At 29.6% G+C, this 25981-nt stretch overlaps 1 protein-coding gene across 8 annotated transcripts in view; it reads right to left on the minus strand.

The window, feature by feature from the left end:
- Positions 1–4265: 4265 nt before the first annotated feature.
- Positions 4266–25981, minus strand: part of LOC118187177 (terminal uridylyltransferase 4-like) — a 150401-nt gene continuing 128685 nt past the window's right edge. For 5 of the 8 annotated variants that reach the window (XM_085827751.1, XM_085827749.1, XM_085827747.1 and 2 more), the window contains 6 exons: positions 25368–25450; positions 22053–22166; positions 20442–20555; positions 18831–18944; positions 17220–17333; positions 4266–14893 (listed from right to left, as the gene is read on the minus strand). In XM_085827751.1, coding sequence (XP_085683877.1) covers positions 14885–14893; positions 17220–17333; positions 18831–18944; positions 20442–20555; positions 22053–22166; positions 25368–25450 — 548 coding nt within the window. In that variant the 3' untranslated portion in view covers positions 4266–14884. Of the gene's footprint in view, positions 14894–17201; positions 17334–18017; positions 18945–19628; positions 20556–21239; positions 22167–25367; positions 25451–25981 lie in introns of those variants that run through there. The other 3 variants (XR_015044449.1, XR_015044450.1, XR_015044451.1) reach the window with 3 other exon arrangements.

Below are 25981 nucleotides of genomic sequence, written 5' to 3' on the forward strand. Positions count from 1 at the left end.
TGATGGCAACTAATACATTCTGGTTGTCATTGATTACTTCATCAAGTGGCCTATTCCTGATCAAGAGGCTGTCACAGTAGCAGAGGTAATGAATGATACACCACTGGATTTCCAGGCTCGAAGTGCCTCTTCACTTACATTCCGATGAATTTTCTTAACGTAAATTTTCGCACAAACACAAGAAGAATAAGAATTTAACACACATTTGTTAAAAATTTAACTAGAACTAACACTAGAACGAATTTCATGTAAGGCGTTTCTTTAATTTTGGTTAAGATTCGAAACAAATGACATCAGATGAAAGTATTAAAATATAACTTCAACTTTACTTCAACAAGACATCTAAACCTGAAATTCCTCAAATCACGGCCCCTATTGAAAAAGCTTCTAAATTTTCTAAAATTCCATAAACACAGAAGGATACCACCTACCTCTTAATTACTCATATCGTGAAATTTAATAACAAATTACTTATTTCGAATCTTAACCAAAAGGAAAGGGAGGCCTTACGTGAAATTTATCTTAATAATACTAACATTATAAGTCTAAAGCTGATAAGATTGGAGAGATCGTTGTTAGGGACAAATACACATACATGATGGAGTCTCTAAACTGATAAATGAAGGCCCATACTATTTGACCCCTTAAAATCGGTCAGCTTCTGAACTCACGAAAGTCAAAACAGCTGTTGCGTCTTCTCATATACTCTCAGTTTAAAAAATCACTTATTCCACTTGCTAACTGTGCTAAGTTTTATACTCTTTCCAAAGTCTACAAAATTGGAATACCTTTGGGAGCTATAGTTTCCAACTTAGGGATGGGATCATATCCTTTGGCCAAATATCGTTTCCACATTTTCTCCTTTACTTTATAAAAATATTCACACTACACAAAATTCTTTTGAAGTCTTTGGTAAACTTAAAGATATTTATCCCCTGCGTTCCGTTATGGTTTCTTTTGATGTTAAATCTCTAATTACTAATGTTCCAGTCGAAGGACCATTAAATTGTCTTGAAAAACTGGGCTTCGAGAATTTTATTACACATATGCTGAAACTGAAGAGTTACTTTCTCTAAGTGAAACCTACTTTGCTTTCCTAAATGAATATTATCGCCAAATTGAAATATTAGCTATGAGTAATCCTCCAGTCCTGTATTTGCCGACACTTACATGCACTTTAAGGGTCACATTGTAGAATCCTCTGGTATGTTTTAGAATCATACACTGTAGACCCTACTGAAAAGACTTAAGTAGCGAACTCTTGCTAGGTCTCGAAAGAACAGACGACTGTAGAAGAAGGTTTAAAATAACCCGTAGACCCTACTGAAAAGACTTAAGTAGCGAACTCTTGCTAGGTCTTGAAAGAACAGACGACTGTAGAAGAAGGTTTAAAATAACCCTTTTATTTAAACTTAACAAATTACCTGAACTTTTATTGAACTTAACAGAAATGCAAACACTCGGTGCTCATAATTTACCACCCCTTGTGGCTAAGTAACTTACCAGAAAATAAAATGTATGATCACATGTATGTATGTATGTGTGTGATTATGGCAAAGCCTCGAGGGGAGGGATGCCTTCGTGGAGGACTTTTTAAGGGAAATTGGCTCATATACACGTTACACATGGGGAAAACCACGAAAACTCCCATACAGCCAGCCCGTTCGCGGGATTCGAACCTTGGACCGAACTACCAGTGTTCAGCGACTTTTACCGCTCGGCCGCTGGTGGGCCCTGTACGATCACAATAAAAGTAAAGATTATCTACACGACTGACTCCTTCTTTATCTAAACAGCTAAGTCGGCTGCATACAGCAAAGCTGAGCCTAGAATATGAATATGTTCTAAAGATAAGGACCAACTATTTACGTAAAGAGCTACTTCAAACATGCAGCATAAACTCGGAACTAACTCTTAAAACTACAAACTCTTAAAACCGCTGCTTAAATACTGATTCCGAACTCACTTAGATTTGCATACACATAATTAAAATCCACATTCTGAGAGGAAACTAAAATCAAAAGGGAAAGTTTCTAAAACTAAAAACAAAATTGTTTAGAATAAGTTTTTTGCAACACTATTGAGACACTATCTTTTCGTCTCTGGATTGGCTAGTAGACAACACTTTCGCGCATTTTTATGGTAATATAGAAGTTTTATCCCAGATTTTTATCTATTACAAATTCGATTGACCCCCCCCCCATCCACTTTCCTTTTGAAATTAAATCTGACAATACCCTTCCCTTCCTTGATATTATAATTTGCAATGAATCTGATATCAGCACTACTGTTTACTGTAAACACTTTTCTGTTCGTTTACCATCCCATGTTAAGACATGTCACCCGGCTAAGTAAAAAATGGCTCCTTTTTACTATTATGCATTTTGCACTTTCTTAGAACCTCTGCTTGCTAATGAACTCAATTATTTGAGATCAGTTGCCATCGACCAAGGATTTTCTCCTGTGGTTTTGTATAAAGCCTTAAAAAAATTTTCAGCTTGCCATCAAAGAAGACATTCCGCACTAATGCACAGTAATTCAGCTTTCAGAAATAACATTAATAACCTTCTAGTGCATCTGTCAGGTGTAAAATTGCATGGATTCTCCAGAAGTTCAATTTTCAAGTCATCTTCTCACCTATCAATAAAATCCATCAGTGTGGTTTGAGATATATCGGACAAACTGAAAAACCGTTAAAATTTTGTATCAACGAACACGAATTTAATATCTGAGAAGGCGAAAATACATGTCTTCAATAGCTAAACTTATATGGAAATATAATCATAATTTTGGCTTTGGGTCTGCATCCAGCAAGACGGGAAAGTGCTTAGTGAGTCTAACTGCTATACAAAAGGGCTGCGTTCGAATCCGGGAGAAAGTATGGATGTAATTTGTCCATCCCTTCATAGGAGGCAATTATTAGGTGCCTCCATAATAAAAAAACCACTGCTTCCAGTCTTAGTTTATAAGCTTCTCAACGCTTAAAACCGGCTAGAGCCCAGGCCAACTAGATATCCAATTGTTCTACGTTGGTGTTGGTGTATTTAATTATGGCAAAGCACACTAGGGCTATCTGCCTAAGGGGAGAGATGCCTTCGTGGAGGACTTTCTAAGGGAAACTGGCTCGTATACACGTTACACATGGGGAAAACCACAAAAACACCCATGCAGCCAGCCCGTTCACGGGATTCGAACCTTGGACCGAACTACCAGTGTTCAGTGACTTTACCGCTCGGCCGCTGGTGGGCCCAATTGTTCTACGTACCGTTGTGTTTTTCACAATGCGAGAAACATGCATACAGTCATGCAGATTCTTCATTATTTGCTTTCTTTAATATGGGGTGATAATACTTAGTGGCAACAATCTAAAAAATGATATTTATATTGAAACGACACAAAAAGCAGTTTCCAGACTATCAGCCCCTCTGGGCTAATGCCTGGCGAAAATATTAAGTCTGCAAAAATTATCCAAAAAGCTTCTTCTGTTGATGAATTGGATTTTTTTGAAGCTTTTCATAATCACAAAGATTTCCTTTGTTTAATGATTTTAGGTACAATGCAGCCTTCTAGCGTTTTTAATTCTATTAACTTAATATTTAAATTTTTCGTTACTATTTTTGCTGATAGACGGCACTACCTTCTCTTTCGCTTTACTGTTGTAAGAGAATTAACATCATTGCTTTCCAGTTTCACCCCCTTTTTTTTAGCTTTATTGATTTCACTTCTTCATTGACCTTTCAGCATAATTTCATCAACTAATGATGACTACTTAAAAATAATTGCTCTTCTTCGTTCTGCTCATGCTCTTTATTACTTCATTAAGTTTCCCTGAAACTTTAATAACATGTGATCTTCGATGTGCTTTCCACTCTTGCAGATTTCTTTGCTCCTGATGAAAAGGTTCTTGTATCTGTTTGGTCTCGACATCGATTGAGTTCTTCACTAAATCTATGCCAAACACAAGGTTGTTTCTTTGCTAATTTTATCATTTTCACTTACATGAAGTTAAGCAATGATTTATATTAACTGAATATTAACTTTTAGCAGCAGCAATTCTAAATTTACTTTTATAGTTATTAAAAATGGAATATTTTAAATTTGATTTGTTCGCATATGAACTTTTCTGGTTTCATATAATTTATTTTAAAGAATACCTAATATAATAAGAATATATAACACTCTATATACTTATTCATGGCTGGGAAGGTTTAAATACCCATATACATTTACAAATGGCACATAGAGAAAATACATAACTGCATACGCTTATTTATACATTTATTTAAATCACTTAAAGAAATAAATTTTTTGGTTGTCCAAAAAAGACAGATACTATTTACATGGTAAAATATATACATGGATAGATATAGACAATGTACATTTTCTAACATATACCTTTAAGGATTATTTTTTCATGCAAGTCTGTAAAAGTATTTTCAAAAGCATTGCGATAACAAAACTGAAAATAATTCAATTACAGAAATAACAGTGATCAATTTTACTTTACAAACTGAAACAGGAAACAGGCAATGAGGTTTACAGGAAGAAAAGAAACTTTCGTAATGTATGACTTGAGAATAACTGTAAATTTATGTTCCATAGACATTATAGTCTTAACGAAGTAATTATATAAAAATATATAGTATTGATTTCTTAATGTTTATAAAATACATTATCATATTTGCATAATTATTCCGAGTTCCTTGTGATATATTATTTTGCAATGTCTAGAAACACTGTATATGTTTGACACAAGGAAACTATCATTAAAATTAACACATGAACTTTCGATATCCCTCCTATACTTTAATATCTAAACCAAAATGCAAAACTTATGAAAAACTAGTTCTTTAGATACTATAACATATTTTTCCAATCTGAAAATTTGATACTTTGGATACATAGAATTTTAAAAATTAATCCATACAAATAGTTAAAAATAAAAATTAAAAAAAAAAAAAAAAAAGTAAGTCACATAGCAGAAAATATTACTCATATACAAATTAAAATTATTAAAAATCAGAATTATTATATTGTTGTATGCAATAGATTGAATGCACACAGGTGCACTGATAAAATTTATTTTATCAATAACAACACTTCATAGTTTTGGAACTTTTCACAAAAATAGTCGTACAGCTCTTCATAGTGTCACATAGTACAATCAGTAGTTACACTTCAAACTACCAAGAATGTAAACACAATGCAATGCAAAGCGTATCAAAAGAGCAAAGCTTACCCGGAGGAATCTCAGTACTCCGCACTCATGCTGAACTATCAACTGAGTGCAGATGCTCTGCCCATCCCCACGAGTACGCTTGCAGCGTAGTTGTCACTATTTTTTTTCACTGGCATAAATTCACAATACACAGAGGATGCAAACCTGAGTTTGTTCATGCTCAGCTTTTTCGCTAAAAAGATTTCAGATTTTATATTATGCCCAAACAGGCATTCCCCCCCTCCCATTTACAGGCACATAAGACATTTTGAGAACATTTGAGCTAACGTCACATTATGCTAAAAATATTTAAAAACAGCATATGTTTAGATATTTTATTGGAGGAGCTTTTTTTTTTCTAATTTATTTGTGTAATAATATATAGAGAATAATTTATTTGTGTAATAATATATAGAGAGTAATCCAATTACAGAAAGCTTTACTTATTACACAGATTCCTTTACCTGCCACACATAAAGAAGCAAACCAAAGAAGGGGGAAAAGAACTATTAAAAATATAAAATTGATTTTATTATATGGTGGATGGTGTTTCAAGTCATTCAATTATCTTTATATACTGTATTCCAAAACAATTTCGTAAGTCTTAATTTGTATAAAAACTGAATTGTGCATATAACTGCTTAAGCTCACTATCAGAGTTGTTAAATTGCTTAAACAAAATTTCACTATAAAACTAACCAAGTGTGATATTCTTCTAACCAGACTATGAAACAGCAGATGAAACACTTTGAACTTGCAGCCTTCTATGAGCATCACATGACCTTTTTCTTTTCAATAATTTTGTTGGTTAAACTCAGACTTCGCTCACGTCCCCGTCTGGACGACTTTTCGTTGGTGATGTGCATTTCGTTGCGTCATTTACGTCACTAGCATAGGTATGTGGACGCACCTTTACAGTTTCACTTGGCTGCTGAGAAATTTCTAGCACTTTCTGCTTTTCAAAATTACTGGAAGGCTTATGAAGGCTGAATTAAGATTTCCCAAAGAACAAAATACATTATCAAATATAAATGGCAAAATAACTTTAACAATAATTGCTTCGGTTTTTGTTCTAGCAGATGAAAATTTTGGGTCATGTAACTCTTTAACCAGTTTAGATGTGTAGTTTGATGTTTTGAAACTGAGTTCATGTCCAGCAGTGTAGTATGAAAATAAGCAGCACACTCCAGATCATTGGTATTGCTATTAGTATCTTTGGCTTAAAAAAATCTCTTATATTTGCTGAAGTAGGAGCATTAATAGCACTCCTACGTTTAGCTTTCATGTGGTCTTCAATATAGCCCTTTCCTTTATGTGCAACAGAAAATTTCCCAGTACACAGTGTGCAATAAATACGTTCATTGTTACTGTCATAATTTCAGAAATATGTATTCCTGTTGGAGGTTAACATTAAAAACATATTTTCTTTTACGCATTGCCATGCAAAGACAGAATATGAATAGAGATAAAATAATCAAAATTGTATACATGAGTTACTTCACACAAGAAAACAACATAAACACATTGCCCCTGTAGTGTTGTCAAATGACTATGTAAAACGTTGTGCTGAGACTCGTAGCCACGCCTCCATCAATAAGAGCGTCAGTAGATGCTTCAAGGCCGGCTAAGAGATGCACGGAGGTAAGTGAATTTAAAAAATGCGATATCAAAAATATAGGTTAAAAAAAATCACCAGTAATAAAATTTTTAAACCATAGACATTTTTGCAACCCCGGACAACACTAAAAAATCAGGACGTGTGGTAAGCCTAGCTAAACTCATAAACTCAAAATTAATTTAAAAAAGACAGTGGAATACAATATCCAAAAAAAGAGAAATTTATCTAAAATTAAAAATTAGCAGAGAACCATATTTACTATAAAATAAAAGTTCTGATGTGCACACATAAAAAGTTAAATAACTTAATAACAAATTCATTTCTGAAATAGTAAATTCACTTCTCCAACCAAAATATGTTACAATAAATTCATTTCTGAAATAATAAATTCACTTCTCCAGTAAAAATATGTTACAAATATCGTACATTTTTTGTTAAAAAGTTTATTTGCTTACATACATATGAATAAATTGCCATTTAATTAATCATGCTGAATTTTCTGAAAACTGAAATTCTGCTCATTATATCCCAAACAGGTATTTGCAGATCATTAGAATTCTACGGCAATAAACTCTCACAATATCTTAAATTAAAAGAAAACTTTACTTCAATTATTTTGGTGTAAGAAAATAACTTTAACTCTCTTGAAAAACATAAAACAAATGTGAATGTCTTCTATAAATTTCGATTAATATTAATGAAGCAAAAAAACTGCATGAACAAAAGTAAAAAATCAGGTAATATAAACAACATAATGTAACTGCAAAAATGCTTAGTAACATGTAAATGCAGAAACAGTGTCCTCTTTAGAAATTTCATAAATTATATCTGAAATTAATGAAAATAAAAATTTGTAAATGCATTAAAAATATTTTCATTTCATACTTTATGCATAAAAAGAGAGCCAAATTTAAAATTAGATCTCTTATATGTATTCATATGAAATCTCTAAAAAATCAAACTGAGTTATATATTGTTTTCTATTGTATTAACAAAAGTTCATCATTACTAAAGCTAACTTTGAATTATTGCAGATCAGACAAGGAAAATCTCAATCTTTTATTTACTAATTTCTCATTATCTAACTCATTCAAGTTTAATATTGACCAAAATATGTCACATGGTGGTGAAAACATGCCAAGATTTGAGCTTCTGGATGTATCATGTCATCCTTTATTAAAGTAAAAACCATGAAAAAGAATTTATGGAAATAAATTAATACCTAGCTTAGAATATTATTTACTACTTTTCTCGCTCAAAGAATTTTATGAAAAAGTACATCAAAGAGAGAATTTCTAAAACCTTATTCACTTATTCTTAACATAACATATACCAATTTGATACATCTCAAAACTGAAGATGTCCAACTTTCACTACCTAAATTTTTGTGATTTTTTTAAAACTTCATTTAAAACTTTAAAACTTCATTTAAAACTTTTCATTAAACTTTTTTTAAAACTTTACTGTTTTTCAAATATGAAAGCATCTCACCAAATCACTAAATATCATATATGTATATATATATATATATGTGCCCTATTAATTGTATGACATGAATATTTGATTTGAATGCATTTTGTGGAGATTAAATAATTGAAAACAGAAAGAATATTAATATAAATTGATATAATGTTATACTATTTATAGCAGTGATAACAAACTCAAACTGACAGCAGCTGATGGGCCAAATTTTTTTAACTAAATGAAAAAGATTTTTAACAAGGTTAAATTTTATTTATTAAATATTTACGAACACATACATAAACATTAATAATAATGATACAAAGGAAAAAATTTCAATTGATTTTTTATCTGAAATTTAAAAGTTGGTATCTGCAAGAAATTTCTGTTGGTTATATTTTTTTAATTAAAATGACTGACTTCTAAATATTTTAGTGTGCTAAATTAACCTCTAAATAACTTACTTAAAAATAAACAAATTAGGAAAATTTTACAATAGGTTAACATGAGACTAAATAATGACAACATATTCTCATTTTTCATTTACTAAATTTTACTTTGTTTCTTACAGAAAAAATAGATACATTCATGTGTAAATAATTAGAAAATTTATTTACTACAGCTTCCAGCTATAACATACTATGGTATTTGAGTTTTGATAAGTCTGTAACCTTGGGAAAATAAACCCAGACTCTTCATCAAGAACTACAGATACTCATCAGTTGATATGGGTTCTCATTAAATTTTCAACTGCAGAAAAAACTGTTCACATATAAATGTACTTCCAAGTAATATTCTTCTTGGAAAAATTTAAAACTGATGGTATTTATCTTTTGACAAGTATGATAAAAGATTAATCAAACCTGTATCTTCAAATCTTTGACTAAGATTTATATCACAGTGTAAATTAATGAGCTTTCCAAAATGATTTAAAAAAAAAAAAATTAAATTCGATAATGATTATGTTACATCAATTAATGCACATACCTTGAAATTCAAATTCTTTTCAATTTATTTACGTAATAGCAAATTCTTGTAGCTTTAGCCTTAGGTTTCAGAATAATCCCACTTCTGATTTATGTTAACTTCCTTTTGTAGTTAAATTAATCACTCGTAAAATGGTTGTAAAAGACAAACATTTATTTGAAGATAAATCTTAATAACCTATACGTAATGTATTCATAAACGTACATAAGTACATAACATAACAAACGTACTTACTGCATCGTACCGTTAAACATTTGAAACGTACATCATCTGAAAGTATATTTTTAAAATTATAAATAGAACGACATCCAGAAATTAGCTGTTGCCATTTTCTCAATAGATAATTTGTCTAATACCAATTAAATAATTTACAATCGTTCTTACACATAAGTATATCAGTTTACATTTCTTTCATGCAAAGCAGGTAAAATATAGCAACAGTATAAAATTGACTCACTATACATCCTGTTTTAAATTCATAATTATTGGACCATTAACAGTTTTATTTAAAGTGATATTTGCATGCCAGTTTAAAGGCTTAAAAAGTGCTAGCAATATAACAATACACAGATGCTTTCAACATGTACTGTGTTAATACACTGAAATTCTGTGATGTGTTTATGCATTGATATGCTGCCACTTCACAAAGCTCTATTCCACTGTGTTTAATTTTGGGATTCATTAAAACACAGCAATAATTATAGTGTCTTTTAGCAGGATTAAATGCAAAACTATTTCTTTATGCTATTCTATAAATGTCAGTCATATTTCAGTCTTTGGGTATACATGACATACCTAGCATGCCACAAATAAAGTTTTGGTCAATATTATATGGGTAAATCATAAAGTTATTAAATTAAATGCAGGCAAAACCAAAAAATAACTTTAGCAAGGGAGATTTTTCCCATTTTCTTTTCTAATTTTTCTAAAAGTTTATTTACTGATGAATACACTCAAATATATTTTATGTAATCTCAATATAATTTCTTTTTGTATTCATAAATACCACAAATTTTAAAATTTGAACAAATTTTTGTTTTCTATCATTACTTTATATATATATATATGAAATAATAAAAGCATGGAAAAGACGGAGCACTGTTGGTGTGTAGTTATCCTATATTGAAGAAGATGCTTTTATTATGCTTTATTATTCCATGCTTTTATTATGGCAATTATACTATTCTGATTGCATCATAAGCTAATGAGTAAATAAAACTTGGCAGTCGAGGCAATTTTAATTCCATTTTTATTTCCAATTGACAATATGTGGCCACAGATCACTTGGCACCCTAGTTGTGCCTGTTCAAGAACATTTACATTATTGATATTTTTGCAATAGCAAGCAGCATAGCGAAATTACATACAAGCAAAGTAGAGACAGAAGCTGAAGTGTGTAGTTATGAAAGATGGAAGCACACAAAGAGAAAAGTTTTGGTTTACAATGGTAGTTTCAGTTCTCAATTATTACATCATCAGCGCTGCGCAGGCCATGCAGAAAAGAGAGAAAAACAAAGATCTAGAAATTACGCAATGCAGATAAGTTATTGCGATTTTTAGAATAGAGAGGGAGAATTAATGTTTTATTGTTAGTTTAAAATTATAATTTTGATTCACATATTTTTTATCTTACATATTCCTCCCTTCAAAGAGAAAAAAGTGTGGCGACAGAAAAGCCTTTTTAGAAGAAAGCATTACAGAAGTAGCAAAACTAGGTAAATACAACAGTGAGAAAAAAATCACAAAATTTTGATATAAATATTTTTTTTTAAATATAAAACCTTACAGATATCATTTTTAACAATAAATTCAAATTGAAAATTCTATTGAAACTTAAAAGTTTTCAAGTTCATCGTAAAGAATGTCCTAATTTTGATTCACATATTTTTTATCTTACGTATCCCCCCCTTCAAAGAGAAAAAAATGTGGCGACAGAAAAGCCTTTTTAGAAGAAAGCATTACAGAAGTAGCAAAACTAGATAAATACAACAGTGAGAAAAAAATCACAAAATTTTGATATAAATATTTTTTTTTTAAATATAAAACCTCACAGATATCATTTTTAACAATAAATTAAAATTGAAAATTCTATTGAAACTTAAAAGTTTTCAAGTTCATCGTAAAGAATGTCCTAATTTTTCTCAAGAAAGTTCACACTTCTGTCAAATCTTTGCTTAAACATTAATCATAATTAATATTTCGCAGTCCTTAATTTGAAAGTCTTTCATAAAAATTGATTTTGCCAACATAAAGCCAAAATTTTCTTTTACAGATACATGAAATTTTAATTGATTATTTATGATATAATCCACATTTTCTTAATAGTAAAGCAATGCAAAATAAATTTAGAACTTAATACATAGTAAGTAAAAAATTCAGTACAATAACAAAATAGACTTTAATAAACTAACAAAATAGACTAACAAAATAGATAAAAATGGGCAAATCCTCTACAATGCAAATCAGCATGACAACTTGCTGATGACTGTGGGACGCTTAAATACAATTACACATAGAAACCTCTGTTCCTTAATAAAGGTAACTGGCCTCTAGTATTGTATAATTATCAAAGTTTATGTAGTATTGTATAATTATCAAGATTTATAACTATAAAAAATCTTCAAACTAGTTAATTGAAATGTAAAAAATATACAATATGCAAAATTAAAGATATATTAAATCCTACACTGCTTTACAATAATAATATGGACCATATAATTTTGTGAATATAAAATAAGGAAATAAATTTCATAATCATATCTATTTAGGGAAGGCTTTTAAAACTTTTTCAAATACAAAAATTTCAAACACATTCATTAACATTACAAAATAGCAAACATTTCAAAATTTTATAATGTAATTAAATTTGTATTTGAAATAATATACTATTATTATCGAAATTTTTAATTGACTTATTTTGTACAAACTGGAAGACCCCACAGCTTTCTCCTAGTACACACTTCCAGCTATTTGAGCAGTTACTTGGAAAGGCCTCCATTCTTTTTATTATGTAACTGGCCTTTGCGAACTGCACTACAACACCCCATTTATAAAAAAAATTAACCGCAGTCCTATGTAAGATAAAAAATATATGAATCAAAATTATAATTTAAACTAGCAGTAAAACATTAATTCTTCCTCTCTATTCTAAAAGTTGCAATAACTTATCTGCATTGCATTATTTCTAGATCTTTGTTTTTTTCTCTTTTTTGCATGGCCTATGCAGCGCTGATGACGTAATAATTGAGAACTGAAACTACCATTGCAAACCAAAACTTTTCTCTTTGCGTGCTTCCATCTTTCATAACTACGCACTTCAGCTTCTGTCTACTTTGCTTGTATGTAATTTCGCTATGCTGCTTGCTATTGCAAAAATATCAATAATGTAAATGTTCTTGAACAGGCAAGACTAGGGTGCCAAGTGATCTGTGGCCACATAATGTCAATTGGAAATAAAAATGGAATTAAAATCGCCTTGACTGCCAAGTTTTATTTAAGAAGTCAACACATTAGCTTACGATGCAATCAGAATACTTTCTCTTCAATATAGGATAACTACGCATCAACAGTGCTCGTCTTTTCCATGCTTTTATTATGGCAATTACTGAGAATTTGTACTGAGTTTTTTAATCCATGTAGCCAAACGTCCTTATTATGTAGGTACTTTCACTGCTATAGAAAAATTACATAAATGTTTATTTTTTAATTTTTTCTGACGATTTACTTTGTAAAATAATGTAAAAAATATATATATTATAAAATTATGCAATTCCTACATGCATCCTATTCTGATTACTTCATAAGCTAATGTATTGACTTTGTAAATAAAACGTGGCAATTTTAATTCGAGGCGATTTTAATTCCATTTTTATTTCCAATTGACATTATGTGGCCACAGATCACTTGACACCCTAGTCGTGCCTGTTCAAGAACATTTACATTATTGATATTTTTGCAATAGCAAGCAGCATAGCGAAATTACATGCAAGCAAAGTAGAGACAGAAGCTGAAGTGCGTAGTTATGAAAGAACATGAAGAGAAAGGTTTTGGTTTACAATGGTAGTTTCAGTTCTCAATTATTATGTCATCAATGTTGCATAGGCCATTCAAAAAAAGAGAAAAAAAACAAAGATCTAGAAATGACGCAATGCAGATAAGTTATTGCGATTTTTAGAATAGAGAGGGAGAATTAATGTTTTACCGTAAGTTTAAATTATAATTTTGATTCACATATTTTTTATCTTACATTATATATATATGTATATGTTTGAGTTTAACCGTTTGAGTCTCAAGGAACATGATCATGCTGTTGAGATTTTATGTCAAGAAAATCCAGTAAATTTCGAGCATTGTGAAACAACTGACAGTGCACTTGATAGTGCACATTGATGTAAAATAAATAAAGCGCTATTGCACCACTTGATATTTCTCGACATAAAATAAAACAAGCACTATCGCGTTGCTTGGGTCTTTTTGCGCTTATTTAGAGAAAAGAGAGGTTGCACTGTTTTGGATTCTTCGACAGTGTTTTTTCAATACCTCTTGGAACTCAAACAGTTTAAAAAATATAAAGCCTAGAAATAAGTAAACATTATATAGCAAATAAGTAATAGAAGTAGCTTTTACATATAAAAATTTCAATATTGAAAGAAAATTGCACATTCAACTTAAGTAATATTTAGTTTATCAGTTGTTACTTCTGCATGGAAATAATATTTAAAAATAAACATGACAAACATATGTATAAGTTTTAAGATGAAAATTGTTAACAATTGTTTCAAAATGACTAGTTAATAATCACTCAAATCATTCTTTTGAAATAAGGAAAATAAAAATAACTTTAAAAAAATTTAAGATAAATAAAAGAAATAATACAATTTTCACAAGGAAATAAAATTTCATTTAATGATTTATAATTTTTCTTTCCCCGATCTTGTGTATATAAAGTTGCAACATACAATGTTTATGCAATATTTAATATAATTTTAAAACATTAAAATGTGGTATTGCATATTTACAAACAGACTGCATTTTGATTTTTTTTTCTTATTTATCTTAGAATTACATCTAGGTGAAAAGTGAGAAGAAATATGATGACTAAAGATGACTAGATGGGATAAAATAAAATTACGTTCAAGATAACAATTTTTAATGCTTAAATTCAACTTTTCAACTTTTTAAATTCAACAACATCAAATAATTCATAGCACATATCAATACAAAACAGAAAACTGAAATATGAATTACCATATTCTCGTGTTTATAGGCCACACACTTCATTTTTAGTCCGCCTACCATCTACAATATTTTTTTTTTCATTTCAGAGGTGCAAAACATGAAAGTTATTAAAATGAAAACATTACTTACCACACACTGAGACAAAATGTTTTAGCAGTTGAAATTGAACATCATATCTAAATAGTTTGCTTGACATTTTCCTTCAAACAACCAGTAACCACAACAGAGTTTGTAGAATCCATTCAACCAATAACAATGGATTTTCTACTCAATCATTAAATATGCACTACTATATTGTACGCATTGCTGTGTTGCCACATGTCTCTTATCATTTGTGTGTATAAACTGCATCTCTTATTTTATCAACTTTTCTGTGAAAAAAAGCGTGGCTATTGTATGAGAGAATATGCAATACACATACGAGAAAATACACAATTATTAAACATTAATTTGAGACAGAAAGTAAAGTACAAAAATGATATCAAACATTTTTAAATGCATAAAATCAATAAATTTCAATCTTTTAAAAATTCTCAGACAAAAAGCATCATGAGAAAGGTCATAGTAAATAAAATAATAAAAAAGAAAGAAAATGCACTATGAAACTGTGCAAAATCTTTTGGTTCAAAAGCAATGCATCACAAGATATTACAAAATTTATTTTGAAAATATTTCTAATTTCCACCCTGTTCAAACAAATACAATAATTATAGTGATATGCTGCTTAAAGTAGTTTTACAAGAACTATTACTTCTGAATACTCTGGTCCATTATTCTCAGATAGGATATTTTGTTATTTTGCTTGTAATACAAGAATAATTTTTACATGCAGTAGTTCGTTGAACAGAACAATAATGAGGACTTGTTTTCTTAAATATTCTCATATAATTTCCTGTAATAGCACTGATCAAAATTTAATGATGAAAAATACCATGCTTTCTTAACCCTTTGACGCGCGGTGGTCGCGCCCTGAAACCACCAATTTTCGAATTTTTTTCTCCTCTTCCTTCCGAAATTTTTGAGTGAAAATCAATTGATTACTGATCTTTGACCTCTAAATAACACAAAATGACTACAGAATCATACATGTTTTAGGTCTTAGTACTTCAAATCGGATGCTTTTTAAAATTCGTTTTCAATGAGACAAAATAACTTTCTTTTATTAATATAAACAACTTTAAATTTCAAAAGTTATTCATCGCACATCATGATTTCTATCATAAACAATAAAAAGTAGCAATAATTAAACTGCATATATAAAAAAAAAACCCTCTATATGTATGGCATTTGCTTTGTGGTTTCAAGGCGCGACCACTGCCCCACTAGAGTATTGTGTCACAATGCTCTAGAGGCTTTGTGGTCGTGCCTTGAAACCACTGCTCTTCACAATGGCATTTGCTTGCTTCTCAAATAGGAATTTTTATTTTTACCCGGATATAGATAAGAGGTTTTGAAATCTCAGAGTTATTTTATTACTAAACAATACATGCACCTGCCCAGTAAAATGGTCTTTCTTTTCCAGAGACTTTTCTCTTGACCTCAACACACTTGCTCCCCAAGCTAGTATTCTGAGTTTATACATTATTTCTGTGTTTTAAATTTAAAGCAAATATACTTTGCTGTAATTAAAAATAGAAACCGCGTAAAGTTTTATTTAAATTAAAAATATTTTCTGAATACTTTGAGACGAAATACGAATAAAATGAGTATAGTGGGAAACGAATGATCCGTATCAAAGGCAAAAAGACTAAGCCCCTCCTTATTAACATAAAAACACCACAAATTTCATGTGCCAGATGAAAAGAAACTAAATAACGCTGGACGTATACCAGTGAAATTTACATCCAATCAGTGTACATTTTCTAGCACAAGGAAGAAACCTCATAGAAGAAGATACATGCGGCGAAACGTGCAATGTGGGCATGCATGTACCAAAAAGACAAAACATGCTTTGAACAATGTCACAAAAAGTATTTGTTCTTAAAAAAACATTGAGTCTTTTTTTTATCCTTATTGTACTGAGTTTTTTAATCCATGTAGCCAAACATCCTTATTATGTAGGTACTTTCACTGCTATAGAAAAATTACATAAATGTTTATTTTTTAATTTTTTCTGACGATTTACTTTGTAAAATAATGTAAAAAATATATATTATGAAATTATGCAATTCCTACATGCATTTTTTTAAAAATTCGTAAATTTCGTCATTTATTGGAATCGCGTACGGAAAAAGGTAAGTTTTTTTTTTTTTCCTACTTACCTCGGTAAGTTTCAAGTCCTAGACGAGCGGTGGTTTCACAGTGCGACCACCACCCACAGAACAATGGGCAAGAGTAGATTTTTTTAAATTCATATATTATTTGTCTCTAGGATCATAATATTTTATTTCTAGAGTTTTTAGTTAAAAAAATTATAAAAATAATATCGCGCATGTCAAAGGGTTAAACACACAAAACCCGAAATGAATATACAGATGGTTACACAATGGCTGATATTCGTAACACGCAATGAAAAAACTACTTTGTAGAACTTTAAAATACATTAATAGCAATGATGGTTAATATAAAAAACTCAAATGCTGTAGAAATGTACATACTTACAGTTTTCCCCAGCACCTAAAAATACCACTCAACATTTTTTTCATAATAATTTATGTGATATTGCTATGAATATGATTTAAACTGCATACTTCATACATTGTTTAAATTATGAGGGCACTTGGCTTTACTATGACCATATTTTCCACACAGCTTACATTGCTCTTCAGTAACATATCTTCCAGTTAAATTCATGGATGAAAAATAATAATCCTGGGAGAAAAATTATATACATCTTTTATTTTTTAATTATATTTATAATTTTAAACAATGAAACTTTAATAAAGAAAATGCAAACTAGAGGCTTAAGCAGACTTTAAAATTACATCAGTGTACATATAAAATTAATGATAAATATTTTAAATAATAAAATATATCAAAACTTTCATTACTATTTTAACTGTTATCTCTTCGATATTTTTTATTTGGTTTCAAAAGAAAAGAATAGCATGTTTTTTAAAATCAAAAATTTTACTTGCAGAAGAATTTTCTGCTTTTCATGTCAATAAGCATTATTAAGAAATTAATAAAACCATCGTTTTTGTTACAGAACATTCCTTAAGGGGAGCAAAATGGCATACACATGCTGAATAAATTACAGTCAAACGCAGCTATATTTAACTCCTGGATACAATGAACAAACTTTTTGATCCCATACAGGGTATATTGCTACAGCAAACTTCCAAAAGTATGCAAATCATATACAACAAACTGCAAAGATGCCGTTAATTGGAACTTTTTTTGCATTTTTATATTTTATCCAGAATTTCTGCCAAGTTTCATTGAAACAATTACTATGAAATTTCATTGAAACAATTACTATATGAAAATCATTTGCACTTAAGAAATTACGAAACACATTTCTCATTCCAGAAGCATTAACAAAAATACCTTTACCTTTATGCCATTTTTCTTTTATCTTCAATCCGACTTTGCTCTGTGTTCTAAGTGAGGCTAAGCGAGATAGGTGTGACATGCAACCCTTGGAGAATGAGAATACAATAAGCATATCTTAGGACATTCTTGGTGTACAGGACCAGGGTCTCTGATTGATTCAAAATGCTTTTTCCGATCTGCCAGATAGAACTTTATTCAAGTCTGATGTTATGACAAATTTTGAAAGTTTTGCTACTCAGATAAAGAGTGAATGTTATATGGTTGAAGTTTTTCAGTTGATTCTTATTTTAGGGAATGGAAAGTTTTGATCCTTATCGGTTTGTTTTGCTTGAATATATATGCTCTTTAAGTCCTACCCTCTGAATTGGTCTTTGACATTCTTTAGGCCTTTTGTGAGATATTCTTTAAAAAGGTTATCAAATCCTTGTTTCACAATCATACATATTTTGGGAGAAAGGACTGTGTTCTCAAGAACACTGGATAAGATACATGAGTTAAAAGATAATTTTTCTTTTTCATATTTTTCAGAACAGCAAAACCCTTACATATTCTTTTACAAAACTCTCTGCATTCTGTTTTATCATCAAAAATACATCAGCATAGCGAGCTGTAAATATAAACTTCTGCACTGAAGATACTGGTGAATATTAATAAAAAATTACAAAACGGAAGCAGTCAAATTCATAACTGCCAGAAACATTTTATCGAATTTTACAACTGATAGCATAAATAAAATAAAAAATGCATAATTTCTGTTTGGAGGAAAATTTGAGTGCAAATACAAAGTTGAAAAAAAAACTGCATACTTCATACATTGTTTAAATTATGAGGGCACTTGGCTTTACTATGACCATATTTTCCACACAGCTTACATTGCTCTTCAGTAACATATCTTCCAGTTAAATTCATGGATGAAAAATAATAATCCTGGGAGAAAAATTATATACATCTTTTATTTTTTAATTATATTTATAATTTTAAACAATGAAACTTTAATAAAGAAAATGCAAACTAGAGGCTTAAGCAGACTTTAAAATTACATCAGTGTACATATAAAATTAATGATAAATATTTTAAATAATAAAATATATCAAAACTTTCATTACTATTTTAACTGTTATCTCTTCGATATTTTTTATTTGGTTTCAAAAGAAAAGAATAGCATGTTTTTTAAAATCAAAAATTTTACTTGCAGAAGAATTTTCTGCTTTTCATGTCAATAAGCATTATTAAGAAATTAATAAAACCATCGTTTTTGTTACAGAACATTCCTTAAGGGGAGCAAAATGGCATACACATGCTGAATAAATTACAGTCAAACGCAGCTATATTTAACTCCTGGATACAATGAACAAACTTTTTGATCCCATACAGGGTATATTGCTACAGCAAACTTCCAAAAGTATGCAAATCATATACAACAAACTGCAAAGATGCCGTTAATTGGAACTTTTTTTGCATTTTTATATTTTATCCAGAATTTCTGCCAAGTTTCATTGAAACAATTACTATGAAATTTCATTGAAACAATTACTATATGAAAATCATTTGCACTTAAGAAATTACGAAACACATTTCTCATTCCAGAAGCATTAACAAAAATACCTTTACCTTTATGCCATTTTTCTTTTATCTTCAATCCGACTTTGCTCTGTGTTCTAAGTGAGGCTAAGCGAGATAGGTGTGACATGCAACCCTTGGAGAATGAGAATACAATAAGCATATCTTAGGACATTCTTGGTGTACAGGACCAGGGTCTCTGATTGATTCAAAATGCTTTTTCCGATCTGCCAGATAGAACTTTATTCAAGTCTGATGTTATGACAAATTTTGAAAGTTTTGCTACTCAGATAAAGAGTGAATGTTATATGGTTGAAGTTTTTCAGTTGATTCTTATTTTAGGGAATGGAAAGTTTTGATCCTTATCGGTTTGTTTTGCTTGAATATATATGCTCTTTAAGTCCTACCCTCTGAATTGGTCTTTGACATTCTTTAGGCCTTTTGTGAGATATTCTTTAAAAAGGTTATCAAATCCTTGTTTCACAATCATACATATTTTGGGAGAAAGGACTGTGTTCTCAAGAACACTGGATAAGATACATGAGTTAAAAGATAATTTTTCTTTTTCATATTTTTCAGAACAGCAAAACCCTTACATATTCTTTTACAAAACTCTCTGCATTCTGTTTTATCATCAAAAATACATCAGCATAGCGAGCTGTAAATATAAACTTCTGCACTGAAGATACTGGTGAATATTAATAAAAAATTACAAAACGGAAGCAGTCAAATTCATAACTGCCAGAAACATTTTATCGAATTTTACAACTGATAGCATAAATAAAATAAAAAATGCATAATTTCTGTTTGGAGGAAAATTTGAGTGCAAATACAAAGTTGAAAAAAAAACTGCATACTTCATACATTGTTTAAATTATGAGGGCACTTGGCTTTACTATGACCATATTTTCCACACAGCTTACATTGCTCTTCAGTAACATATCTTCCAGTTAAATTCATGGATGAAAAATAATAATCCTGGGAGAAAAATTATATACATCTTTTATTTTTTAATTATATTTATAATTTTAAACAATGAAACTTTAATAAAGAAAATGCAAACTAGAGGCTTAAGCAGACTTTAAAATTACATCAGTGTACATATAAAATTAATGATAAATATTTTAAATAATAAAATATATCAAAACTTTCATTACTATTTTAACTGTTATCTCTTCGATATTTTTTATTTGGTTTCAAAAGAAAAGAATAGCATGTTTTTTAAAATCAAAAATTTTACTTGCAGAAGAATTTTCTGCTTTTCATGTCAATAAGCATTATTAAGAAATTAATAAAACCATCGTTTTTGTTACAGAACATTCCTTAAGGGGAGCAAAATGGCATACACATGCTGAATAAATTACAGTCAAACGCAGCTATATTTAACTCCTGGATACAATGAACAAACTTTTTGATCCCATACAGGGTATATTGCTACAGCAAACTTCCAAAAGTATGCAAATCATATACAACAAACTGCAAAGATGCCGTTAATTGGAACTTTTTTTGCATTTTTATATTTTATCCAGAATTTCTGCCAAGTTTCATTGAAACAATTACTATGAAATTTCATTGAAACAATTACTATATGAAAATCATTTGCACTTAAGAAATTACGAAACACATTTCTCATTCCAGAAGCATTAACAAAAATACCTTTACCTTTATGCCATTTTTCTTTTATCTTCAATCCGACTTTGCTCTGTGTTCTAAGTGAGGCTAAGCGAGATAGGTGTGACATGCAACCCTTGGAGAATGAGAATACAATAAGCATATCTTAGGACATTCTTGGTGTACAGGACCAGGGTCTCTGATTGATTCAAAATGCTTTTTCCGATCTGCCAGATAGAACTTTATTCAAGTCTGATGTTATGACAAATTTTGAAAGTTTTGCTACTCAGATAAAGAGTGAATGTTATATGGTTGAAGTTTTTCAGTTGATTCTTATTTTAGGGAATGGAAAGTTTTGATCCTTATCGGTTTGTTTTGCTTGAATATATATGCTCTTTAAGTCCTACCCTCTGAATTGGTCTTTGACATTCTTTAGGCCTTTTGTGAGATATTCTTTAAAAAGGTTATCAAATCCTTGTTTCACAATCATACATATTTTGGGAGAAAGGACTGTGTTCTCAAGAACACTGGATAAGATACATGAGTTAAAAGATAATTTTTCTTTTTCATATTTTTCAGAACAGCAAAACCCTTACATATTCTTTTACAAAACTCTCTGCATTCTGTTTTATCATCAAAAATACATCAGCATAGCGAGCTGTAAATATAAACTTCTGCACTGAAGATACTGGTGAATATTAATAAAAAATTACAAAACGGAAGCAGTCAAATTCATAACTGCCAGAAACATTTTATCGAATTTTACAACTGATAGCATAAATAAAATAAAAAATGCATAATTTCTGTTTGGAGGAAAATTTGAGTGCAAATACAAAGTTGAAAAAAAAACTGCATACTTCATACATTGTTTAAATTATGAGGGCACTTGGCTTTACTATGACCATATTTTCCACACAGCTTACATTGCTCTTCAGTAACATATCTTCCAGTTAAATTCATGGATGAAAAATAATAATCCTGGGAGAAAAATTATATACATCTTTTATTTTTTAATTATATTTATAATTTTAAACAATGAAACTTTAATAAAGAAAATGCAAACTAGAGGCTTAAGCAGACTTTAAAATTACATCAGTGTACATATAAAATTAATGATAAATATTTTAAATAATAAAATATATCAAAACTTTCATTACTATTTTAACTGTTATCTCTTCGATATTTTTTATTTGGTTTCAAAAGAAAAGAATAGCATGTTTTTTAAAATCAAAAATTTTACTTGCAGAAGAATTTTCTGCTTTTCATGTCAATAAGCATTATTAAGAAATTAATAAAACCATCGTTTTTGTTACAGAACATTCCTTAAGGGGAGCAAAATGGCATACACATGCTGAATAAATTACAGTCAAACGCAGCTATATTTAACTCCTGGATACAATGAACAAACTTTTTGATCCCATACAGGGTATATTGCTACAGCAAACTTCCAAAAGTATGCAAATCATATACAACAAACTGCAAAGATGCCGTTAATTGGAACTTTTTTTGCATTTTTATATTTTATCCAGAATTTCTGCCAAGTTTCATTGAAACAATTACTATGAAATTTCATTGAAACAATTACTATATGAAAATCATTTGCACTTAAGAAATTACGAAACACATTTCTCATTCCAGAAGCATTAACAAAAATACCTTTACCTTTATGCCATTTTTCTTTTATCTTCAATCCGACTTTGCTCTGTGTTCTAAGTGAGGCTAAGCGAGATAGGTGTGACATGCAACCCTTGGAGAATGAGAATACAATAAGCATATCTTAGGACATTCTTGGTGTACAGGACCAGGGTCTCTGATTGATTCAAAATGCTTTTTCCGATCTGCCAGATAGAACTTTATTCAAGTCTGATGTTATGACAAATTTTGAAAGTTTTGCTACTCAGATAAAGAGTGAATGTTATATGGTTGAAGTTTTTCAGTTGATTCTTATTTTAGGGAATGGAAAGTTTTGATCCTTATCGGTTTGTTTTGCTTGAATATATATGCTCTTTAAGTCCTACCCTCTGAATTGGTCTTTGACATTCTTTAGGCCTTTTGTGAGATATTCTTTAAAAAGGTTATCAAATCCTTGTTTCACAATCATACATATTTTGGGAGAAAGGACTGTGTTCTCAAGAACACTGGATAAGATACATGAGTTAAAAGATAATTTTTCTTTTTCATATTTTTCAGAACAGCAAAACCCTTACATATTCTTTTACAAAACTCTCTGCATTCTGTTTTATCATCAAAAATACATCAGCATAGCGAGCTGTAAATATAAACTTCTGCACTGAAGATACTGGTGAATATTAATAAAAAATTACAAAACGGAAGCAGTCAAATTCATAACTGCCAGAAACATTTTATCGAATTTTACAACTGATAGCATAAATAAAATAAAAAATGCATAATTTCTGTTTGGAGGAAAATTTGAGTGCAAATACAAAGTTGAGAAATATCCAGATAGAGATGTTGAAGAAGTATTTCTGAAATGGTTCATCATTTAAAGAAGCCATAACCCTCAAAATCTAGACAAATGCTTAAGATGAAGGCAAATGAATTTACCAAACCTTTTGAAGAGAATGGAAGAAAATGGACAATTTTAATAACTGAGCTTAATAAGAATTGCAATAAAATCCTTAATTATACTTTTAAAATTAATTATTCATTTCTTTTGGTAGATATGACAATGTTAATCAGTTTTTCTTTTTCAATTTTTACATATTTTTGCAAGATAATCCATTTTTTCATCACATCAGAAACTGTGAACCAATTTTCCAAACCCTTGAAGTTCATTGCAGTGTGATTTGACTTTAATTTATTATTTTGTTTTTTCATATATGTGTTTATAATTCGAGACATGCAACATATAAATAATTAAAATAAATTTTTCTTTTAGAATCAAAATGATTTGTGTAATTTGGAGTTAATAATAAAACATCTTATTTAATGTAAAAATAAAGTAATATAAACTGTAATTATTGAAAATAATACTTTCCTAATACTTGATCTGTTTAGCACTTTTACTTTACTACAATTTTACCTTTTATGGTCAATATGCTTAATATTGACATTCAGTATTGTGGGCTACAGAACTTTGCACTTATATGTTTACTAAAAAAACATTACCTAAACAATTAGTAGTAGCACTAATAATAATTATGAACATATAAATAAATATTTCAGCCATGACAAGCCCATGGTCAAGGTTGCAAGAGATAAGGATAGTTATTTATATATGTCCAGAAGTGTAGTTTCTTCTAGCTATTAAAATTATTAAAAATTTTGCTAAGTAATCTTTGTATGAAATGTAATTATTAAACAGGGCATACCTATTTAGTTCTTTTCAATTTTAGTTCAATAAGTTTACAATAGCCCCCCCCTGAAAAAAATTACGACATCACTGACTGAAAAATTTCTCAAGTATTATTATACAATTCTTGCACAAGTAATATTATAATATTCTTTTTTATGTAAGAGATACACATGACAATGTAGAGTTAGATTTAAAAAAAAATAAAATTTCCATAGATTTTGAATAAAACTGTTTCGATTTTAAGTGAGATCAGATATTAGTAGGTATTGGTATTGATCATACATTTAGCAGAAAAAAATTTTCAATTCAAATGTAAAGAACACACTTGAAATTATGTTGCCTTATTTTGATGCATCATGTTGCAAAGCATATTCAGAAATTTATCTTCCTTAGCTTACCTGTGATTATTAAATGTCTGAAATAACTGAATGCTATACACTCAAATATGATACTCCACAGTATTTGGGATAAATCCAGTTCAATAAGATCTTTTATTTTTTTACGATAAACTAATAAAATGGGAATAGCTATTAGGTTCATTCTGGAAACTCGAATATCCAAATTTAAGCTTCACAATCCAATGTCAAAAGGCTTGTTTAGCAGCGGTACATCCAAATGGATTTTTTAGGCTGTGTGTCAAGGTTTTTCCTATTATGCTCACTGAAGGCAGCAGCTGCTGGTATTACATCAATCATGCAAAATTTATGCGGATAAAGATATCATGTGTATGTAAATTTACCTCTTTTATCATCATAAATTTGCATTTATCACAATTTTATCTTTCTTCAGTGAAGAAAGTATTGTCTTTTATCAGCCACTGCATTTGAAGCAATCCAAATTAACTATGTACATGTAACACTCACTTTTAAATCTTTACGAGAACAAGAAATTTCTTTCCCGAATAATGATCTTGCTCTATTCAAAGTATTCCAAATAACTGAAGCCTCTGAAAACACACAAAATAAACTTCACATATAAATAAATAAATATATTTTATATTAATATTTAAAATTTGATAAAATTTGTTAAAATTCAGCATGCTTTCGTTAAACCTTATAACACCGCATTTACATAACATAATGGTTAACATTTAACATTAACATTATGTATTACTTCAAATTATAGGTGATCCAAAATAAGCAAAATCCCTAAAATTAATAGAATTTTACATGATAAGCAACTAAATTTATAAGAAATACAAAGCAAACTAAATTCTATGAAAACCTAGGGATGAAAAGCATCTGGCATAGCTTGCAATTATTAAATTCCAAATGAAACATAGAATTTATTCACATACTTTCCCAAAGCATTTTAATAAAAAGGTCTTAAAAATTTTCAGGTATTCACATGTAATGTTACATGAAATGTTTTCATGTTACTAACTGATTTGCCGATGGATTTTGGGTGCAGAGACTCTGACTGATAAAGCAATAATAGCAAAGAGCTTCAAGAAAACAGCAATATCTAATATTCTTAA

Source organism: Stegodyphus dumicola, chromosome 12 (genome assembly GCF_044657685.1).
Source record: "Stegodyphus dumicola isolate Sdum_Otavi_A_Nest chromosome 12, ASM4465768v1".
Classification (NCBI taxonomy): Eukaryota; Metazoa; Arthropoda; class Arachnida; order Araneae; family Eresidae; genus Stegodyphus; species Stegodyphus dumicola.